Genomic DNA, 22,947 nt, shown 5'->3' with positions numbered 1-22,947 from the left:
TCAGGAGGACCTGAGTTCAAATCCGACTTCAGACACTTAACACACACTTACTAGCTGTGTGACCCTGGGCAAGTCACTTAACCCTCACTGCCTGAAAAAAAACCCAAAAAACAAAAAACACTAAGAAGGAACCCTTTGGGTAGCTAGATGGCGCAGTGGATAGAGCACTGGCCCCGGAGTCAGGAGGACCAGAGTTCAAATCCAGCCTCAGACACTTGACTCTTACTAGCTGTGTGACCTTGGGCAAGTCACTTGACCCTCATTGCCCCCCCCCAAAAAAAAAAGGAACCCTTTCTCCCTCCCTGATGACAGCCTCCCTGGCCACCCTTTCTGGTCCCAGACTCAGTCCATTCCCTCAGTGCATCAACTCTGCCCCAGGTGGGAGCATGTGTGTTTCAAGTCCTCTGGAATCCTCTTTCATCATCAGAGTTCTCCAGTAACTAAAAGGTGATTGGTTGTCTTTGAAATACTGTTTTCCTTGTATAAATTGTTCTTCCCAGGTTTCCCTGAAGCCCTCTCCATCATTTCTTACCATCTGACAGAATTCCATCCCATTCACAGAACATCACTAGTGCAGCCCCTCCCCTAAAGGGGGGTACCCCCTTAGTTTCCATTTCTCCGCCATATAAAAAGAGATGCTATGAATATTTTTGTAGATATGGCTCTTTTGTTTCTTTCTTTAATCTCTGTAGTGGTATCCTTGGATCAGGGTGTAGGCACAATGATAACTTTGGGGATGATTGCACGTTAATTCAATTACACACACACCCCAATCCTCTGTTGGTAGTTGTGAAAAGATCCAACCATTCTGGAGAGCAATTTGAAACTATGCCCAAAACTGTGTATACCCTCTGATCCAGCAATACCCCTGCTAGGTTTATATCCCAAAGACATTCCCCCAAAAGAGAAAAAGAACTATTTGTACAATAATATTTCTAGCCGCTCTTTTTGTGGTGGCTAAGAATTGGAAATCAAAGGAATGCCCATCCACTGGGGAATGGCTAAAAAAGCTGTGGTCTATGATGGTGATGGAATATGATTGTGAAATAAGAAATGACAAGCAGGATGATTTCAGAAAGGCCTAGAAAGACTTGTATGAAGTGATGTAGAGTGAAGTGAGTAGGACCAAGAGAATGTGGTGCACAGTGACAACAATATTGTTTGATGAAGAACTGTGAATGACTTAACTATTCTCAACAATATAACGATCCAAGACAATCCCAAAGGACTGTTAATGAAGCATACTATCCATCTCCAAAGGAAGAACTGATATTGATTGAACACGGACTAAAGTATGCTGGTTTTCACTTTCTTTTTTTTCTTTTATTCAAGTTTTCTTCTGCAAAATGACTAATATGGTCATGTACATAATTGCACATGTGTAATCTATATCTGATTGCTTACCACCTCAGGGAAGAACAGATAGAACTTTAAGTAAAATTTTAATTAAATTAATTTAAAATTGCTTAATCAATTAATTGATTAAATACATTAAATTAAACTAATTTTAAATTTTATTTAAAAAAAGAATCCCCCTCTCCCAGTTCTTTCCCTGGCCATCATCCCTGAACTGGCTACAGTCTTCCTCCCATCCCTATCTTGATCCCTTGGTGAAACAAGTTTAACCCTAGACTACCTCTTTCTCTCTAGCTCCTTGACCCCTAATCCCTATCTAAGTTCTGTGCAGCTTCCCTTTCCCCTGAGCCTCTCAGCTGAGGACCTGGTCTCCTATTTCACCGAAAAAAATGAGCCCATCCTTTGTGCGTTCCCTTCTCCCTTCCTTCTTCCTCCCACATCATTCAGATATCTTTTGTCCCCTCTCCTTCCTTCATTGTCCAACCTGAAGAGGTGGTCCTCCTCCTTGATAAGCCTTTCAGCTGCACAACCCATACCATGATTCCGTCTCCTCCGTCATCCCCACTCATCACTTATCTTCAATCTCTCCCTGTCTCCTGGCTGCTTCCCTATTGCCAATACACACGCCTATGTCTCCCCCGCCCTCAAAACTCGACTCATCCATCCAACCAGCAATTGTCATATCTCTCTCCTCCCTTTTGCGGCTAAATTCTTTGAGAGAGACCTCCACTTGCACTCCCCTCACTCACTTCTTACCCTCTCACAATCTGGCCTCTGACCTCATCCTTCCACCAAAGTTGTCAATGATTTCTTTTCTCTTTTCTTTTCTTTTTTGGGGGGTGGGTATTACTATAGCTTTATCTATTTTGGAAAATAAACATTTTTATTTCAAGTTTTGAGTTCCAAATTCTATCCCTCCTCTCCCCCCTCCTTGAGGTGGTAAACAATCAGATATAGGTTGTACATGTGCAATTATGTAAACATTACCATATTAGTAATTTTGTATAAGAAAACTCGAATAAAAGGGGAAAAAAGAAAGTGAACACTATTTTTCAATCAATATCAGTTCTTTCTTTGGAGGTAGATGGTATGCTTCATCATTAGCCTTTTGGGATTGTCTTGGATCATTGTTTGCTGAGAACAGCTAAGTCATTCATAGTTCTTCCTCCAACAGTATTGCTGTCTCTGTGCACAATGTTCTCTTGGTTCTGCTCACTTCACTCTACATCAGTTCATACAAGTCTTTCCAGGCCTTTCTGAAATCATCCCGCTTGTCATTTCTTATTGCACAATAATATTCCATTAAAATTATATACCACAGTTTGTTTAGCCATTCCCCAGTTGATGGGCATTCCTTTGATTTCCAATTCTTAGCCACCCCAAAAGAGCTGCTAGAAATATTTTTGGAAAGATAGGCGTTTTTCTCTTTTTGAGGGGATGTCTTTGGGATAGAAACCTAGTAGTGGCATTGCTGGATCAAAGGGCACGCACCGTTCTATAGCCCTTTGGGCATAACTCCTATGACTTTAATGTACAGCCTTTGGGTTGCGTTAATTGGTGAAGAGTAGGAGTTGACAGAAACATGTTTCATTGTTTTCTAGTACCAATGATCTCTTAATCGCCAGACCCTATGGCCTTTTCTCATTCTCATCCTTGGAGGTGTCCACCTCTCCATAGCCACTGACAACCATCGGGAGCCTCTCTCCTCCTGGACACTGGGCGTTTTCATGGTATCTCTCTCCTGGTTCCCCTCCCCACCTGTCTGCTAAGTCCTTCTCAGGCTCCTTTGTAAGGCCTTCATCCCAGCTACACCCCTGATCATGGGTGTCCCCCAACACTTGGCCCTGGGCCTTCTCTTCTCTCTCTCCCTCACTTGGTGATCTCATAGGCTCCCACGGATTGAATGTCCATCGTGATGCTGATGATTCTCAGAATTATCTGGCCCTAAAGTCTCCCTGACTTCTACTCTCACATCTTCCAGTGGTGTCCTAAATACTCAACACGTCCCAAACCAAGCTCATTCTCCGCCCCCCCCCCAAACCTTCCCCTCCTGCCAACTTCCTCCCACCCTCCCAGGCCTTACCCGATCATCCTCAGCCTCCATATTCCAATCTGTTGTCAAGCCCGTCCATCACTTCTCCGTCTGACGCTGCGGTCGCTGGTGCAGGCACTCAGCACCTCAAGCCTGGCTGTCCTCCAATCAACTGCCAGTGAGCTTCCTACTTAAGGTTCAGGTAAGATCACGCCCCATCCAGCACCCTCCACTCAGTCTATGCCAGTGACTTCCTATGACCTCCTGCCCTCTCTTCTCTCCCTCCTCCCCGCCCTCCTCTCTGGCCCTCCTTCCTCCCTCTCTGCTCTCTCCCTGTTTCCTGTTTCTGTCTGTCTTCTCTCCCCCCAATCGCTTTCCTCTGAGATCACCCCCCCCATCTAGCCTGTCTCTACATCTTATCTGGACCTTGTTTGCAGGTTGCCTCTATTAGGATGAGTTCCTTGGAGGTAGGGACCATTTGGGGGGTTTGGAGTTTTGGTCTCTTGCTACCCCATTACTTAACCCAGCAGGACCTGGCACACAGTAGATAATAACTGCAGGCTGACTTAAGAGGGACAGACCACTGTAATCGCCATCACAAACTGGAAGCAGCTGATGGGGAGCCAGCCCCTTGGTCGCTGAGGTGTCTGGGCCAAGGCTTTGGAAGTGTTCCTTTAGGTACTCAGAACCCCGATTACTGGACCCCCTCCTCATCTGGAGTGATAACGAGCTCCCAGTCAGGCTGCTGGAGGGCTCTGCCCACTCGGGCCAGGCCTTCCAGTACCTGATGATGCTTACTCACCCCCCCAGGCCCCTCTCCCTGGATTTGCTCCAGCTTGTCAAGGCTTAGAAAGGGCAGGGGTCTCCCAGGGACTCTCAACACCTCCTGTGTTTCTTCCCTTCCTAGAACAAGCCCTATCAAAACTAATTAAACATAATGTTCTTAGCAGCTCCCCCCCCCCCCAAGGGAGTGGTCCAGCAAAGGCACCAATGGGGAAATTAGATGCCCCTTCAAACCCTAGCTGTGCCCCTACCTGCTTGTGAGTACAACTATTCAGCCCCTGCTGCTGGGGGGAGACTCCAGAGCCTTGTCCTCCCCCACCTTCCCACACTCTCCTCTAGAGGCCCAGTTGAAGCATCACTTCCAGGAAGCCTTCTCCTGGCCCCCTTTAATTCTAGGGGCCAGGGTTGCCTCTTTATCTTGCTCCAGAGAGCATTAAGCCATGAGTTCCTGCACAGAGGGCCTGGCACAACATGGGCCACCCCCCAGACCCTTCCCGATCTAGCTGCCAAGAAAGCCAAGCATCACCTGACCCTGTGCCCCTTGCCCCCACCCTTTTCCATGGGCTAGTAAACCACCGGACACCTTGTGAAATCGCTGAAATCTTTTTAATATTTGACCAAAAAACCTTTGTGCACAAGCTTCCGAGCATATCATGTAAACACCTTTATGGAAGTGATGATCACTTTGTCAACCGTCAGTTTATTTAAAAAATAAAAATAAAACCCAAAACCCAGACACTGGTTAAAGTACCGCTGGGGGGGGGGAGGGAGGCAACAACGACAAGAGAGACTGCGCAGTCCCAAAGTCCAGTCTCCCAGACTGCCGGATGAAATCGTTAAATAGACCCCAAAACTCTTCACTGCCCTTTATCAAAACGTGCCCGGCGGGCACAAAGGCGACCCCTCCCCCCACCCCCTAGAAATCAGTGCTGCCTTGCATTTTTTTCAAGGAAAAACAATATTACAGTGGTTTCTTCTCCTCCTGGATTTTTAGAAGTGGCATCCTTTTAAAAACCCGTAGATGAGGTGACAACACGCTGGGGTGGTCGGGCGGAGGATGGCCCGGGCCCCAGCTCCGGTAGGGAGAAAGGAGGTCTTTGTGCAAGGGTGGCTCGGCTGAATCTTGGGGGGGAAAAAAATAAAACCCGGACCCCTCTCTCCGATTTACACGAAGGCCACGGAGAGAACACCCGGGGGAAGGGGGGGGCGGTTCGGGTCGGGGAGACAGGCACCAAGTTCACTTCGGTCAGATTCCTGCCCCCCACCACCCTTAAGAAGGGCCGGCCGCAGCCCGGATGGCCTGGTTAAGCTGAGCTTCACCCCACCCCTCCCGAGTGGGCCTCCCGGAGCCCCGGGCCACGCAGGGGGCACGACAGTCTCTCCCGATCTTCCCGGGGGTGTAAATCAGTTCAATCCCACCACAGGGCGAGGGTGGCGGGGTCAGGGAAGATCCCAAACTGCTCCGTTGCTGCTCCCCCTCCCCTCCCTTCCCCTCCCCCTTAAATAAGAGCAGGCCTTTCACAGATCCTACTGCCAAAAAATAAAATTATATTTATCACTATGTAACAGCGCCCACCCCCGCCCCATCCCCCCACCCGCATCTCAGACACACCCCCAAAGAACAGCCAGGCCCAACATCGAGGGGGGCGGGCGGGGAGCTTGGGAAGAAAGGAGGGAGGAATGCCGAGCTCAGCAGCCGGGCGGGGGCGGTGCCCACTCCCTCCCGCCCCGAGCTCCGGGCAAATAGAGCAGCGGGGACGGAGAGCGGGCTTCTTCGTCCGTTACCGGGGCCGGTGCCCGTGCGCACACGCGAGCACACACACACACGCACACGCGCGCACCGCGCCCCTGCCCCCACCCCAGTCTCTCCAGGAGCCCGTCCAGGCCGCCAGCGGCAGCGGCGGCGGTGCCCCCGGGGCCAGCTCCCGGCCTCTGTCCGTCGGGGCTCCCGGCTCAGAGCACCTTGCAGCAGTTGACGCAGCCCGTCTGCGAGCCGTAGCGCTTCTGCAGCGCGGCGCGGGTGGCCGTCTCGAAGACCTCGCGCACGCCCTCCTTGGTCTTGGCCGAGCACTCGAGGTAGTCGTAGGCCTGGATGCGCACGGCCATGGCGCGGCCGTCCTCGGTGCGCACCGGCTCCTGCTTCATGCGCGCCAGCTCGTTGCGCACGTGCTCGTCGTTGCGGAGGTCCTTCTTGTTGGCCACCAGGATGATGGGCACGTTGGGGCAGAAGTGCTTCACCTCGGGCACCCACTTCTCGGGGATGTTCTCCAGCGAGTCCGGGCTGTCCACCGAGAAGCACATGAGGATCACGTCCGTGTCCGGGTAGGAGAGCGGCCGCAGGCGGTCGTAGTCCTCCTGGCCGGCCGTGTCCCAGAGCGCCAGCTCCACCTGCTTGCCGTCCACCTCGATGTCGGCCACGTAGTTCTCGAACACCGTGGGCACGTACACCTCAGGGAACTCGTCCTTGCTGAACACGATCAGGAGGCACGTCTTGCCGCACGCGCCGTCGCCCACCACCACCAGCTTCTTGCGGATGGCCGCCATGGCCAGGCCGGCCGGGGGCGGCGGCCGCGGGGACGCCTGGGGGGACGGGGGGAGGCCCGGGGTGGCGGCAGAGGACGGGGAGCCCCCGGGCCCCGACGGCGCAGACGCCGCCGCCGCTGCCGGCTGTGCGGGGCCGGCCTTCGGGGAGCGCACCGTGGCCGGCCGCCGGGGGCCTGGGCCGGGCCGGGCCGGCGCTGCCTGGACTGCCTGGGCTGGGCTGCTGCTGCTGCTGTTGCTGTTGCTGTCCTCCTCCTCCGCGGCCGCCCCCGCGCCTTGGGGGGGGGGGGACTCCTCCCGGGTCGGCTCACGGGCTGCGGGGACTCTCTGGGGCGCCCCTACCTCCCCCTTTCTCTCTGTCTCGCCTTCTCCCTCCCCCCCCGGCCACCCGCCTGCCTGCTCCTTCGCTTTCTGCCCCGGATGCCGCTGCTGCAGCCTGCACCCCGGCGCCCGCTATTTAAAGGGCTCGGCCACTTTCTTAATATAGCCGGCCAATGGGAAGCGAGAGGGCTGAGCTCATCGCTGGGCGGGAGCGCCCTGATTGGCCGGCGGCGACAGCAAGCCGGAGGGCGGGGCCTGGGGGGCTGACGGAGGGAGGAGGGAAGGAGGAAGGGAGAGGCGGGACGGGGGCGGGGCCGATGGAGGGCGAGGGGGAGGAGGAAGAGGAGGAGGCGGGGGCGGGGGCCGTGGGGATGGCGGGGGCGGCGGGGTGGCACTGCTGCTGCTGCTGCTGCCACTGATGCTGTGATCCAGCACACAGACACAGACACCCACAAAGACACACACACAGACACACATGCACACACGCGCGCGCCTACAGATGCCAAGCACCTGGGGGGCGCAAAGACAAAACAAAACGGCCCCTGCCCTCAGGAAGCTTACGGCCTGTTTTGGGGAACAGGCGGAGGGGAGCTGGAGGGCCACCCGCCCGCTCCTGGGTCCGTGTTTCTCCTGAAGCGCCAGCCAGCAGAAGCTTTTGGTTGGTAGCCGTGACTAAAGCACCAGAGATGTCGCTGGTGAGGTCTGTGACCCCTTCCGGCCTCCACCCCCCACCCAGGTGAACACAAGCCGTTATTGTTATTAGGCCTGGGCTGGCACAGTGCTGGGGAGGGGTGATCAAAATGAAATGATCCCTGCCCTCATGGGGTTTCTATTCTGTAGAGGAGCAGATGACCCCCAGGTCACTGAGGAGGGGGGATGAGAGCACTCACACCTGGGAGGAAGAGCCTCCCTTGACTTGGACCCGGGAGGTGAATTCTGGGAACTCTGGGGTAAGCCCCAGCTGTGCCCATCAAGGGCTCAGGGCCCAACCCTGCCCAGGGCCATGCTGGTCCAAGTGGGAAATGAGCAGCCCTCCACGGGCTCTGTGAGTCTCCTTATCTGAGAATCATCTGAGAAATGGCCATAATAACCCTTGTCCTACATTCCTCACCAAACTGGGGGCAGTGGCACTGGCCTAGGCACAATGCACAGGTATTAACAGGCTTGCTTCCAGCCCGGGAGGGGCCTAGGAAAGGAGGTGGCTTCGAGAGGCAGCAACTTACCCGCAGTAACACAGGGAATGAGGACCGAAGCCCTGTTCACTTCGGCCTACGTACCCCCACCGCCGGGCAGGAATTCTCTGCCCCATTCTAAGGGGCAGGCTCTGCAAAGCAAAGCCTGTGGAGGCCGAGGGTCCGTCCTCCTTCTGCCCTGTGCCAAAGCCAGCCTGTTTTCTCCTGCCAGCTCCACTTAGCCCTGTTTTCTTACTAGTTTATTGTAACTTGGGAGTCTGAGGGATGGAGATGGGGGAGGGGGCGCGAGGGTGGGAGGTCAGGGAGGTGGGGGGCTTAGGGAGAAAGAGCATTTAAAAACTCAGAACACAAAACAATTCTTTTATTTCAAATACAATGAACCAGGAAACGGTAAATTCCCTGTTTCCTGAGTTCCAGACACCTTCTCATAGGGCTGCTTCCCGTGTGAGTCCCCGCTTCTTTTTTTCTCTCCAGTAAACAAGAAAACCGAAAACCCGGGAAACGAAACAAACGCCAGTGGGGGGTGGGGGTGGGGTGCTCCAGAGTCTGAGCCTGAAGGCCTTGGACAAACCCTCTGGAGATGAGCCCAGAGAGAGCAAACACACTACTCAGGGGCTCCCTCGGGACCGTCAGCTGTGTCAGACCAGGGCCCTCCAGCTCATGGGAGGCAGGGAGGGGAGGGATTATTTTCCCACTTCGCGGAGGAGGAAACTGAGGTTCTTGATCCCTACAGGGGAAGCTCCACAATACCAGGCTTTTCTAAAATGTTCCGTTTCCCACCTAATCCCAGACACGTGACCGGCATGCTCCCCGACTTCTCCTGGGCCTCAGGAATCCCCAGCTTCCTCCTAGGCTCAGCTCAGGGGCATTTCAGATGCCTACCCCATAGCCCCTGTGGAGCCCTCTGGCCTCCTGGCAGTTCCCTGGAGAACTGTGTGCTGAGTTTTAATGCCCTTCCCCAAACAGGTGGATATGAGCTCCTAGGTACCTCACTTGTGCCTCTGTACCCTTGTCTCCTGCCAACTATGTGTGACCAGCATACAGTAGGTGTCTAATAAGTGCTCAGTGAATTGAATTTGATTAATTTACCATTACCGCTGCTGAGGAACAGGAGAAGGAGGAGGAGGAGGAAGGATATCTTAGTTGCTAGAGAATTGACCTCAAAGTCTTGAAGACTTGGGTTCGAGTCTCATCACAGACCAATCCTGACTGATGCCGGGCAAGTCACATAAATTCTCAGTCCTCTAGGTCGGAGATGACAAACAGTTTGACTACATGTGACCCACAACACGCCTGGGTGGAGATTGAGCCAGATTAAAATGTAATCGGGAAATATCCCGTGAAATCAATTTCATAGAAAACACAGTATTTCTGTGCTGCCCATCCTTATATGGACTGATGCCCCCCCCCCCCCCATTTTAATCTGACCTGATTGCTCGGGAGGTCTCTAAGACTCTTCGTTGTAGAGAAAGGACCAACCTGCATTAGGAAAGGGACTTTCCTCTATCACTGATAAAATACTAAGAGGAATGAGGTGGCAGCCGAATGACCTCCGGTTCAGCTTCCACAATCGTTATTTTGCCCACCTGTGCAAGGGGAGAACAGTGACTATAAAGGAACGAACTAGAGAGTGAATTGTCCTTGGACAGTTTCTCCCGGAGCCCATGGGAAATGACAAGAACAAGATGAACAACGATCAACATCATCTTCACCATCACAGCTGTCCCTCCGGTTTCTCCAGGTGAGGCTCCCTCCCAATACCCCTGAGGGGTGGGCAGTACAGATATTGTTCTCCCCATTTCAGTGACCAGAACTGGTCAGTGACTCCTATGGCCAGGCATTTGGTCACCAGCATAGGCAAACAGAGGGAAGGGAAGAGAGAGACCTTTGGACCATTTGAACACCGTGCTGTCCCACCCCTTCAGGGCTGGATCATTTCCTGCAAGCCTGAATTCCCTGCCCCGATAGGCGGGGAACAGATTCTCTGGGATGCCAGCGCCCTCTGGTGGCGGCCTTCATGGTTGGAGTCACCCTGCTGAAGGAAGTGAGGGGAAGGGAAAGGAACGAGTACCGATTAAACCCCGACTGTGTGTTCATATCTCATTTGAGCCTTACAACCACCCTGGGAGGTGGATGCTGTTCTGAGTCTCATTTTACAGATGAGGAAACTGAGGCCGACGGAGGTTAAGTGATTAACCCAGGGTCACACAGCTAGGAAGTGTCTGAGGCTGGATTTGAGCTGGGATGTCCCTGACATATCATATCCATCACTCCACTGCTCTACCCAGCTGCCACAGCTGTTTCTATTGTAGAAGAGGCCTCCCTAACGAGAACCTGCCTTTAATTAGATTCAGACAATGTCAGAGAGGTGGCCTGCTATGGTGGCATGAATGATGGTCTGTCTTCAAAACCCACTGCTGATCTAACTGACTGTAACACTTACTAGCTGTGTGACCCTGGGCAAGTCACACATATATGTAAGACCATACCATGCATATTTCTATTTTTCAGTTCTTTCTCTGTAAGTGATCAGCATCCTCCTTTATAGACCTAAGTCTTTCCATGTTTTTCAAAATCAATCAACTCATCATTCCTGACTTGCCCAGGGTCACACAGCTAGTAAGTGTTAAGTGTCTGAGGCCAGATTTGAACTCAGGTCCTCCTGAATCCAGGCCACTGTGCCATCTAGCTGCCCCCCATCATTTCCCATATCACAGTAATATTCCATGACAATCATATACACACAGCTTATTTAGCCATTCCCCAGCTGAAGGGCATCTATCACTTTAGCCAATCTCATAGATGCAAGATGATATCTCAAAGCTGTTTTAATTTCCATTTCTCTGGTCCATAATGATTTAGAGCATTTTTCATATGATAACATAGTTTTGATTTCTTCATCAAAAAACTGCCTGTTCCTATGACTTGACCATTTGTCAATTGGGGTTTGCCTTATATTGTTAGAAATTTGACAGAATTCTTTATATATTTGAGAAATGAGACTTAAACACTGTAGTTGCCCTATTTTCCTCTTTTAATTAAATCTATTTTAGCTTTAACTTTGAGATCATGACTACTATTACTGCTTTTTTACATGATAAATTCTACTCCAGCCCTTTACTTTAACTCTGTGATTTTAATCTTATTTTTATTGCACCTACTGAAAGCAACATATTGTTGAATTCAGATCCATTTTCTTTTTATGGGCAAATTCATCCCATTCACATTCTAAGTTATAATTACTTGTTTATTTCCCTCCATACTATTTTTCCTCACTATCCTTCTCACCCTATTTATCCTCTCTCTCCTCACTCATCTAATTTACCTCTACCCACTACTTTGCTCTCCTATTCTTTAATCTAAAAGTCCCTCCTTTATCCTCCTCCCCCTCCCCCTCATTTCTTTCTAAATTTAGAAGACTTTTATGTCCTTGAAGAAGTATGTGTTGTTCTCTCTTTAACCCATTTCTAATGAGAGTAAGGTTCCTACACTACCAACCCTCCGTCTCCACTTGCTTCTTCTGTATCAGTTCTTCCTTTCATGCCTCATTTGTATGAGATGATTACTCCTTTTTATTTCTCCCTGTGCAGTTTTATTTTTTGGAATCGCCCCCATCATTCACAGCTCAGCCCAAGCCTTTCTTTCAAACTACCCAAATAATGATGACAGTCAACAAAGCCTTGGTAACATTTTCACATACAAGAAGTAAACAGTGTGACTTAATTGAGTCCCTTATAGTTGCTTTTTAATGTTTACCTTATATTTCTGCTGGATCTGATAAACTGAATTTTCCATTAAGTTCTGCTCTTTTGGTCACAAATAACTTTTGGTATACAAAATATAGTCTTCCAAGACCTACAGTCCTTCAACATAGTAGCTGCTAGGTCTTGCATAATCCTTATTGTAGCTGCTCAATATTTGCATCGGTTTTTTCCCTTCTTGCTTGCAATATTTTCTCCTTCACCTGGGAGCTTTGAAACTTGGCTATGATATTCCTGTAAATTTTCCTCCTAGGATCTCTTTCAGGTGGTGATTGATGGATTTTTTCTATTTCTGCTTTACCATCTTGTTCTAGAACTTCAGGGCCATTTTCTTTACTCATTTCTTGTAATACTGTATCAAGATTCTTTTTTTTTATCATAACTTTCAAGTAGTCTGACTATTCTTATATTGTCTCTCCTTGATCTATTCTCTGCATCAGTTATTTTTCTGATGAGATATTTTACATTCTCTTCTATTTTTTCATTGTTTTGGTTTTGTTTTATCGTTTCTTGGTGTCATATAATGTCATTTGTTTCCCCTTGCCCAATTCTGGTTTTCAAGGAGTTACTTTCTTCTTTGAGTTTTTGATTCTCTATTTCCAGTTGGTTCACTTTTGACAATTTTCTTGATTTTCTCGAGTTGCCCTTATTGTTTTTCCTAATTTTTCCCCTCTCTCTCTTAATTGCTTTTTAAAGTCTTTAAGTTCTTTCAAGAATGCTTTTTGGGGGCAGCTAGGTGGTGCAGTGGATAGAGCACCAGCCCTAGATTCAGGAGGACCTGAGTTCAAATCTGGTCTCAGACACTTAACACTTACTAGCTGTGTGACCCTGGACAAGTCACTTAACCCCAATTGCCTCACCAAAAGGAGAAAAAAAAAAAGAATGCTTTTTGGATTTGTGAACATTTGACATATCTCATTAAAAAAGGAGTGACTTTTTTAGCTCCACTATTTTCCTCTGAATATGAACCCAGACCTTTTCTATCCCCATAATTGCTATCTGGGATAGTTTGGTGATACAGTGGATAGAGTGTTGGCCCTGGAGTCAAGAGGACCTGAGTTCAAATCTCACCAAAGACACTTACTTGCTGCATGACCCTGGGTAAGTCACTTAACCCCAATTGCCTCAAACATCTGGGGCCATCTCCAGTCATCTTGATGTATATCTTGCCCTCTGGAGGAGAAAGTGAGGTTGGTGACCTTGCACAGCCAAGTCATGACATGACCCTAATGTCATCATCCTCTTTGAGGACAAAGGACAAGCAACAAGTTTCTATCTATGGTTGGATTCATTTTCCTTTGCTTACTCATTTTTAATTTTTTAATTTTATTTTTAGCAGCTTATTATAATCAAATTCTAGTCTCCAGGATTGGCGACTGATACTGCAGGCCTCAGATGTGTCTTACTGTTTTTTTCTAGGGGCCCAACCTTAGGTACCCCTCTTTACCGCTAAGCCAGGCCAGGGCCCCCCAGCCATGCTGTCCCATAAACACTCTTGCTCTCTGCGTTACCTCTGGTGGATGCGAACTTCAACTGTCCTCCCTGCCACAGAACTGAAACCAGGGACTCTGCTTTCCTACCAAGGCCCACAGCCAGCAGGGTCCCTGCCCCTCTGCTGCAGTTCTTGTCAGGCATGTGCTAGCTCCTTCCCCCTAGAAGCCACAGCTGGGACCTGCATCTGGTCAGCACAGCTGTGCTTGGCCTCCCCCAGCAGTCAAAAGTCCTCAGTCCTCTCCCGAGCAGCCATCCAGCCCCCACACTGTCCCTGGGGGGAAGGGTCCTGAGGCTGAGGCTGCAGAATGTGCCTGGAGGTATTTGTGCTTCACTCTGCCCCTGGAAGTCTGGTCTTTCCCAGGCTCTTCTCTCCTTACCTTAGGAGGACATCTGCTTTACCAACAATCACTTTGAAGTGATGTTCTGTCCTTTTTTGTGGAGGAAATTCAGAGGGCTGAAAGTTTTCTGACCTGCTCCGCCATCTTCCCAGAATCCCAGGGCCTCTCTGCTAGAACCAGAAGTCTTCCCACTATACTATGCTGTCTCCCATGGGGAGACCATGCCAGACCCCAAATTTGGCACTTGGCTTTCTGCCTCCATGCCCCCTCTGCCAGGTATGCCTTCTCTTTGGGCCACCTCTTACAGTTCTTAGCTATTTTCAAAGTTCACCCCAATGCCACCTCCTCCAAGAAACCTTTCCTGATCCCCCGTCCCCAAAAACTCTTTGGGTAGGCAAGCCGATACCTTTGCTCATCTGTATGTGTAAGGAGGATATAAGGTACCTGAGGTCTGGGTCCAATTTTTATGTTTGCCTCTAAACCCCATCTTCTTGAGGTGTGGCTATCAGGCCTGGAGTACCAGTCTGAAAAATTAATGTAGCGTATCCCCCAAAGGGCCACGGAAAGGTAAAGGCAGGCTACAGTGAGACTGAGAAAGAGTCACCAAAGGCAATGGGGAACAAATGAAAGAGGACTGGGTCTGGGTTCAAATCCTACCTCTTATGTGCGTGAGCACACTTTGGTGAGTGGACCTCAGTTTCCTCATCTGTAAAATGAAGAGGTTGGATTAGATGGTTTTTGGAGTCTCTTCTAGCTCTAGGTTTGGAGTTCCATGAGTATGGGCAGAAAAGAAGGTGGGCTTGTCATGTAGAGACAGCCGAGTGTCCCTCAGCTTCTGCCAGCGCCATGGGACCATCAGGGAAAGATACACAGCATTAGGGGGCACCCTGTGACATTTACGGGAGGCTCTGATTGAGAGTCCCCCAGGACAGATAGCCACCTATCTATGGGCAGGACCTGCTGCTTACCCAGTAGTGCTTACTAAATGTTTTGCTCTAGCTTGCCCAATGCCTTGTACACAGTGGGTGCTAACTCAGTGCTTACTGAATGGAATATGGCTTCAGAGGAAGCTTAGCCTAAGAATATTTAACTCAGGAAACCTGGAAAATGCCCCATTCCCACCCGCTGTGGCTTCTGATTTTCCCTCTGCCACTAACTTGCTCTGTCACCTTGGGCAGTTCTGCCTCCCCTAAAGCCCTTTCTGGTCCAGAGGTTCCCTCTCAGGGCCATTTAAGGTCAGGCTCTTTGCCAGAAGGGGAAGCTGGGAGCTGACAGGTGTGATTAATGAGTAACCCCATGGGAAAGAACTAGAGAGGGTGGGGGACAGGGGAGGGGGCAGGGGCAGAGGCTCAGTGCCAGGGAGAGGCGGGGTCTTTGAAGTGCTGTCCCCACACAGTCAGAATGAAACCTGTGTTTCATTCTGTGACCAAGGCGAGGTCCGAGGTTCAGTGTTAGTGACCCCGCAGGTGAGGTCATCCTGGGGTTGGAGTGAGCCAGCAGGAATTTCAGACTGGAGACTGCTTGGGTTCATCTTTTCTTATCTAATCACAAGGGTTTTTGTCAATTCACTGAAGGATAGCTCTCCCGCACCAGAGAGTGTGGGTCAGAAAGGGAGGTAAACGTCCATCAGAAGTGAAGAGTCATCATCATGGCGACAGACTTAGAGCAAGACAGTCCCTCAGAGGCCATTAAACCCAACTCTTCTCTCTTTATAGATGAAAAAACGAGGCTAAGAAAGGTTGTTGGGGTGGCTGGGTGGCGCAGTGGATAAAGCAGCAGCCCTGGAGACGGGAGGACCTGAGTTCAAATCCGGCTTCAAGGGGCACCTAGGTGGCGCAGTGGATAGAGCACCGGCCCTGGAGACAGGAGGACCTGAGTTCAAATCCGGCTTCAGACACTTGACACTTCCTAGCTGTGTGACCCTGGGCAAGTCACTTAACCCCAATTGCCTCACCAAAAAAGAAAGGTTGCTATTAGCCCCAGACCCACAGCCTGGAGCCCTGCCCTCTGTAGGTAGCACCCAGGATGTAAGCACTCACAGGAAAGCTGCCTCTTGGGTCTTGTGGGAATTTGTGTTTCTATGGACAGCTTCCCTGCGCCATCCTTGGAGAAGGAAATGACTGGAAGGCCCAGCATTTGGCTCATGTAGATTCCTGGTTCCCAGTCTAGGGAACCATATTCCTCCTGGCAGATGGAATCTCCCAGGACAATCTCCCCCACTCCTGCATGGAACTACCCTCCTATGGAAAACAGGAAAGAGCAGGTGGGTCCACAGCCCCTGCCGCCAGGTTATCCTGCCTGACAGAAAAGCCTTCTCCTGGGTGCAGGTGAGACATTCTCCCACCCCCAGTAAGTAAGCCCCGCAGGGCAGGGCCTGGTTCATGTTTGTTTTCTTGTCTGGGTGGCCCTGGGGCTGGGCCCTAAGGAAATGGGCCCTTGGAGCCTGTGAATGACCCAATTGCTTCTCACGTTCAGTACCACCAGCCAGCTCCTCGTGCTTCATACCCTTTATGGGTGGCATCGTTACTTTACACTTCCACCATCTCCTCCGTGTCTCCCTTTCCCTTGATCTCCTTAGTGAATCCATACTGACACTGCTCCTGGAAAAAGAGTGTCAATCCACCCGCTACAGCTCCATTCACCATCTCTGTGACTCCAAAAAAGGGCAAAATGGAAGCGTCAGCCTGGACGCCTCATTCTCTCTGCACCTGCCCCTCCCCTCTAATGTGGCACCAAGGCCTGTCAATTTCACGTCCGGAGCATCTCTCCTAGATTTTGCCTCAGCCACATTTTTCAGAGATGCCCCCTTCTCTCCTCTGGTATAGACCCTCATCACCTCATGCCTGGGCTATTGCGATAGGTGTTGGGGCAGGGGCTGCCTGCCTGCCTCAGGTCTCTCCCCACTCCAGTGCATTCTCCAAAATGGATCTTTCTAAGGTTCAGGTCTGACCATGTCACCCCAACATATACCCAAAATCCTTATTCAGTAAGCTACAGTGGCTCCTTATTACCTCCAGGATCAAATACCAACTCTTCTGTTCAGCCTTTAAAGCCCTTCATGCCCTGGACCCTGTCTTCCCTTCTCCCTCACACTCTGGGCACACTGGCCTCCTTGCTGATCTTCACACATGACACTCTCTCTCCTGAACCATCTCGCTGCCCCCTATGCCTGGAGTGCTCATCTCTGCCTCCGGGCTTCCCTGATCTCCTTCAAGTCTCAGCCAAACTTCCCTCCCCCACAAGAACCTTTCCCAATCCCTCTTCATTCTAGTGCCTTCCCTCTATTGATTATCTCCAATTTATCCTATCTCTAGTTTGTGCATAGCTGCCTATAGCTTGTCTCCCCCGTTAGATTGAAAGCTCCTTGGGGGCAGGGGTTAGTTTGTTTTAGTTTTTTCTTTTCCTTTCCTTATATCCCCAGTGCTTAGCACAGAGTCTGAAGGGGTTAAGTGCTTAATGAATGCTTGTTGACTTGATCTCCCCAGGGGACCTCCCTTGGCCTCTCTGGGCAGATGACTCCCAGATCCATATCCAGCCTGGGTCTTTTTTCCAAAAGCTGCTCCTCCATCACTATAAGATGGCAGGATATTAGATCTACAGCTATGGCAGAGTTTGGGGAGTACTGGGCTATTGATTTTTTTGTGTATGTATTTTATTATGCACTTCTGGAACGTGGTTTTTCCAAACAGTAGATCTTAAATTTAACACTTTAGTAACAAAATTGCCCCGATTGTACCTTCTTCTGAACTTGTTTGCTTTGGTATATTTTTAATGCTTTATTGATGCCATGTTATTTCTTATCTGTACAATTCTATCACTACCTACTCACTCACCCATGTCCAAAGAAGTCCTCTCTTTTTTTTTCCCACACAAGGATATTTACTTAGCGATAGCAAAACAGATATTTGCCAAGGATAAGAAGTAAAAAAAAAATCATGAATTGATTCAGCCAAGCACAGCTTCCAAAGAGGTCCACTACCCAACATGTCAGAACCCCTCCTGTTCTGTACTCAGGCAATGATGAAGTTTTGCCAGTGGCCCAGTGTTCTTCTTTTCCTGACATGATTAATGCTACTTTAGAATAAGCCTCCATTTTGGTGTTCAATGGGCAGTCACATTTCACCCCCATATTTACTTTCTTTTTCCTCAGTTCTTGTGTAAGGACAAGCAAAACACAAACATTGACATAGTCCACTCTCTCTCTTGAACCCCTAAATTCAATTACAGACTCATAGATTAGAAAATCTTGTTGGTTGGGGGCAGCCAGGTGGTGCAGTGCATAAAGCACTGGCCCTGGATTCAGGAGGACCTGAGTTCAAATCCGGCCTCAGACACTTGACTAGTGCTAGCTATGTGATCCTGGGCAAGTCACTTAACCTCATTGCCTTGCATAAAAAAATAAAAAATAAAGAACAAACAAACAAAAAGAAAGTCTTGTTATCTCCTTCCTTGAAACCCCACAAAATGCCCCCAAGGCTGATGACCAGCGAGTTACGAAGAAGAATAACTGTGTGCTTTCTATAAAGTGTAAATAACTGTGGTTTGAAATGGCTCATCTTGAGAAAGCCACTTGTCCCAAAGGAAGGCTTTTCTATAGGATAACTGATATTTCTCCCTGAGCAGAATGGCAACAAGATTTGAAATAAACTTTTACTGATTTGTTAAATTGTTAAATGTTGTGAAATTTGTGAAATTTTGTTTTATTTGTTAAGTTTTACAGATATGTTAAATTGAAATCAAAATAGTTTTCTTGTCACAAGTCAAAGACTGAAAAATGCTAAGAACATGGGAGGAAGAAAGAAAAGAAGTAGGTAAAGAAGGAAAGAAACAAGCATCTATTAAACACTCACTATGTGCCAGACATTGTGTTAAGCATTTTATAAATGTCATCTCAAACATTATATATGTGGGGTGTCCACTATCAACAACAACTGACCTAGAAAAGAGGATGAGGAGAGATAATTGGTGAATCATCAAACTCTCTGAAAAACATGACCAAAGAAAAAACTTGGATAGCTTATTGTTTTTAAAAAGTCATTTACAAAAACCACCCACAACTATGACAAGCAGAAGACAAAGTGAAAGTAGACAAAAATCCATTGAACACCTCCCAGAAGGAACCCAAATGGAAAACATTCAGAAATGTTGTAGCCAATATCCAGAAATTCCAGTTCAAAGAAAAAATACTTTAAGCAGGCAGAAGGAAAGAGTTTAAATGCCAAACAACCAGAGAAGGTCACGATATGCTTCCATTATGATAAAGGAAAGGAAATATCAAAATATATCAAAAGACAAAATTTTTTAAAATGTATCTTGTAAAATTGAGTATAATTCTCCAGAAGAAATAAATGGATTTTTAATATAGTAGAGAAATTTCAAGCATTAATGATAACTTGAACAAATCAGGGTAGGCTCTTTGAAATGCTAAGCAGGAACTAAGTGTGCCTACAAAAGGCTTGATAAGATGAAGTCTCTAGGTTTCTCTTCCTTGGTAGCTTCTTAGTAAGGAGGAGGAAGAAATGCTGTTTGCTTCCTGACAGTAGCAATAGCAGGTCTTGATGCAACTGCCTCATCTCCTTACCTTGGTCACCATGTATCTAAGGCTGAATGGCTACCCTTGTTTCTGTCTCTGTTGTGTGTATTCTTCCCTGATATTCGGGGAATATATACAAGAGTGAACTTTAAAAAGTCCAAAGAGTCAGCAGAGGTCCAGCAACTGGAGTTCATTTTTGTTGGTTTTGTTATTCATATGGTCAATTATACTGATAGTTTTCCTAATATTGAACCAGCCTTGCACTCCTGGTATAAATCCCACCTGGTCTGGTCATTACTCTAATTGGAGTATACTCTCCCCAGAGACCAAGGTGATAGACAAGAATCTGCTCCCAGTTTGGGAAGTAGTTGTGTTTTGTTTCTTTCTGGGGAGAGGGAACAAAGGATGTTGCCTTTTCTTTTTATGTTTTCTTTTATTATTATTATTTTTTCTAGTTACATGTTGTGAGGGAAAAATCTATCCTCTTCTCAATAATTTGCAAGAACTCAGCAGCGAAGTGACAAAGGCTTTATTTTCTTCTCATGGGAAGGAGGCACCCTAGTGTGCAGCTAGTGGGTGCCCAGAAAGGGGGCTCGCAGGCCCTGTTTTATACCCTAGTCCCTAACAAGAATGGACCTTTCCCTTTTTCATCACTAGTGGGGTTACAATCTATGTGCAAAAACTAGCTAATCGGAACGCAATATTCTCACCCCTCTTCCTTGTATGGGCATAACTTAGGAGTGGAGTTTATACTTCCTTATATGGACACAACTCTGGAGCGGACCTTATTGAGACCAGGGCTCCTTGAACCATGTGACCTTGCTAACCTGAGGGGGAGGAGGGGATCTGAGACCTTTGTCCTACAAACAGGTCAGGGGGAGTATGACTGACTGTTCTATCAACATTGAGAGGAGACAACTACCCATTTCTCACAATGTAGAGATAATTTCATTTAAATTTTATTTTTTTATTTTCCAAAATATATGTAAAAACAAATTTTAACATCAATTTTTGAAAACTTTGTATTCCAACTTCTCTTCCTCCCTCCCTTTCCACCCCCCACCCACAAGAACTCAAGCAATTCAAAATAAGTTATACATGAGTAGTCATGGAAAACATTCCCACATTAGCTAGGTTGTGAGAGAAAACATTTAAAAAACAAAACTTCCGATTAAGGAATTGTCAAAGAAAAAAATTTTAAATGTGTTTCCATTTGTGTTCAGGACAAAATGCCTCAGTTTACCTAAATAACTTGAGGAGACCACTAAGTCAAGCAGAGGCAGATTTATTACATTCTCATGAGAATGGGCAACCCCATGCAAGAGATGAGGAGTGTGTTAATAGGCTTATGAGTTGGATTTTTATGGAAGTTTTGAGGGGAGGGGTCTCCTCATGCACAGGGTGAGCTCACAATCTTACATCCAATCCTGTCTCACCCAGGGTGCGTGTTCAGCTTGTGATCAGGGTATGAATGCATGCTCAGTTATGTCCAAGAGCTGGGGGGAAAGGGGAGGGGGAAAAGGTCAAACCAAGGGAGGGGGAAAGGGTGAAACCATTTTACCCATGTAAGGAGGGGGCAAGGGGGAAGAGGGGAGTGATGGTACCAGGAGCTGGTACTTGGAGGAATGCAAGAAGGGAGAGGTAGTATCTGGATGGGGTCTGTGCTAGCAAGAGACATCTTCTCCGCCTGATCATAGCAACAAGGGGTGGGGGGTGGGGAAAGGGGTGTTGTAGCAACAGCATAACTAACCCATAACACGGACTGGGGGTTTGGAATGTAGGCAAGGGGTGGGGGAATGGGTGGTATCAGGATACTTCAGGTTCAGTAAGGCAAGATACATGATTTATATTATAATCAATAGAACAAAACATGAACAGAATAATCTAACAGTACCAGGGACTGGGGGCTGGGTACTTTCCAGACCCCATCCTCAGAATCTGAACTGATTCAAGTCCCCCTATCCCATACAATCTGTTTTCAGATACCATCAGTTCTTTCTCTGTAGATGGATTGCAATTTTCCTAAGTCCTTCAGGGTTATATTGGATCATTGTCTTGCTGAAAATACCCACATGCTTCTGTGGAAATATTTTGACTAACTAGCCTAATTTGGGGACTAATCTGACTGGAAGACTAATCTGGGGACTTTTGACTGATTGGCTATCTGACTGCTATTAACTATGTATGGGCGGTTTAAAAAATTTCTCCACACTGCTCCACTCCCAAATTGATAAGCAAAAGATTAAGAAGCCTCTTAACTAAATAATCAAAGCAGAGTTTATTTATGGGATTCAATTTAAAATTAAGAATACAGGGGGGCAGCTAGGTGGCACAGTGGATAGAGCACTGGCCTTGGAGTCGGGAGTACCTGAGTTCAAATCCAGCCTCAGACACTTAACACTTACTAGCTGTGTGACCCTGGGCAAGTCACTTAACCCCAACTGCCTCACTAAAAAAAAATTTTTTTAAATTAAAAAAAAAAAAGAATACAGGGAAATAAAACGTACAACCTGACTGCATTCTGGTGCTTCCACCTGCTGCCCCTGGAATTTTTTTAATACAATAAGGGCCGTTGCCACCTCTTGCCTTAGGGTATGTTTTACTTTCCCTGCTCAGCTACATTCTAACTCCATGCCCCTTTCACTTTGTAAATCCCCCTGCTTCTAAGTTTCCTCTCCTTACTGCCACTGCTGAACCCCTGTGTTTCTCTCTCACTGACCTCTCCTTCCGTTCTCCTAGTGCTCCAGTGTCCTTCTGTTCTCTTAATCTTAGCTTTCTCCAACCTGTACCCTGTGCTGACCACTTCTGTGCTCTCTGCTGCCTCCTGTTCTGTATGTCTGTCTGCTCCATCAGTCTGCCCTCTGCAGCCTTTGCTGTCCCTCTAATCTTGTCTTCCAGTCCCCCCTGAGTCTAATTCCCAGTTCTATATATATTTTCCTTTTCTCCACTCAAATCTCAGGGCTTTTTTTTTGCCCCCACAGACCCCAAGCTAATCCGCCAGCCAGGGCTGCGGCTGGGGGGATGCTTGAGCATCACGTGCCTCAGCACAGGCCACTCCAGAACCCGGCCTGGACAAGCCCAGGATCTCTGGGATAGATTGGCTCAGGCCGGAGGGAACTGGGGGCTTTTCCCCCCCCAGCTGTCTGACCTGGCATCTCATACAGCCCATTGGGCTTTTTGGCTCAGCTGAAGCTAAGGGGGAGGGGCACTAGCACTTCCCACACAGAAGAGACCCTGAGGGCCTAAGGCTTTCTATTCTCAGCCCAAAGGAAGGGTCCCCAAATCAAAATAAATTTCCACACTTCCCAGCAGATCATTTACACTATTGCTGTTCTTTTGTATATAGTACATTTCTCTCTGCTTCAGTTCATGTAGTTCTTTCCAGGTTTTTCTGATAGTATCCTGTTCATCATAATCTGTATATAGTACCTTAAACTTGGCAAAGAATTTTCTTCATAATAGTCCAGCAAAGTAGGTACCACACGTTTTGCCATTATAAAAAATCAATCATCATAACTATTTCCCTCCATCCTATTCCCTTCCCGTGATATGTACTCTATTTTCTATCTTCTTTTACCATATTCCTCCTCAAAAG

General features: G+C 48.2%; 1 protein-coding gene across 1 annotated transcript; it reads right to left on the bottom strand.

The window, feature by feature from the left end:
- Positions 1 to 4,760: 4,760 nt before the first annotated feature.
- On the bottom strand, positions 4,761 to 7,129 carry RHOB (ras homolog family member B). Its single transcript, XM_043986868.1, has one exon. The coding sequence runs from the start codon at positions 6,713 to 6,715 to the stop codon at positions 6,125 to 6,127; it is 591 nt and encodes a 196-aa protein (XP_043842803.1). The 5' UTR covers positions 6,716 to 7,129; the 3' UTR covers positions 4,761 to 6,124.
- Positions 7,130 to 22,947: the final 15,818 nt, after the last annotated feature.

The sequence above is a fragment of the Dromiciops gliroides genome, chromosome 2, assembly GCF_019393635.1.
Source record: "Dromiciops gliroides isolate mDroGli1 chromosome 2, mDroGli1.pri, whole genome shotgun sequence".
NCBI classification, from domain to species: Eukaryota; Metazoa; Chordata; class Mammalia; order Microbiotheria; family Microbiotheriidae; genus Dromiciops; species Dromiciops gliroides.
The sequence above is the reverse complement of the archived record's forward strand: the minus strand, read 5'-3'. Positions and strand labels throughout refer to the sequence as shown.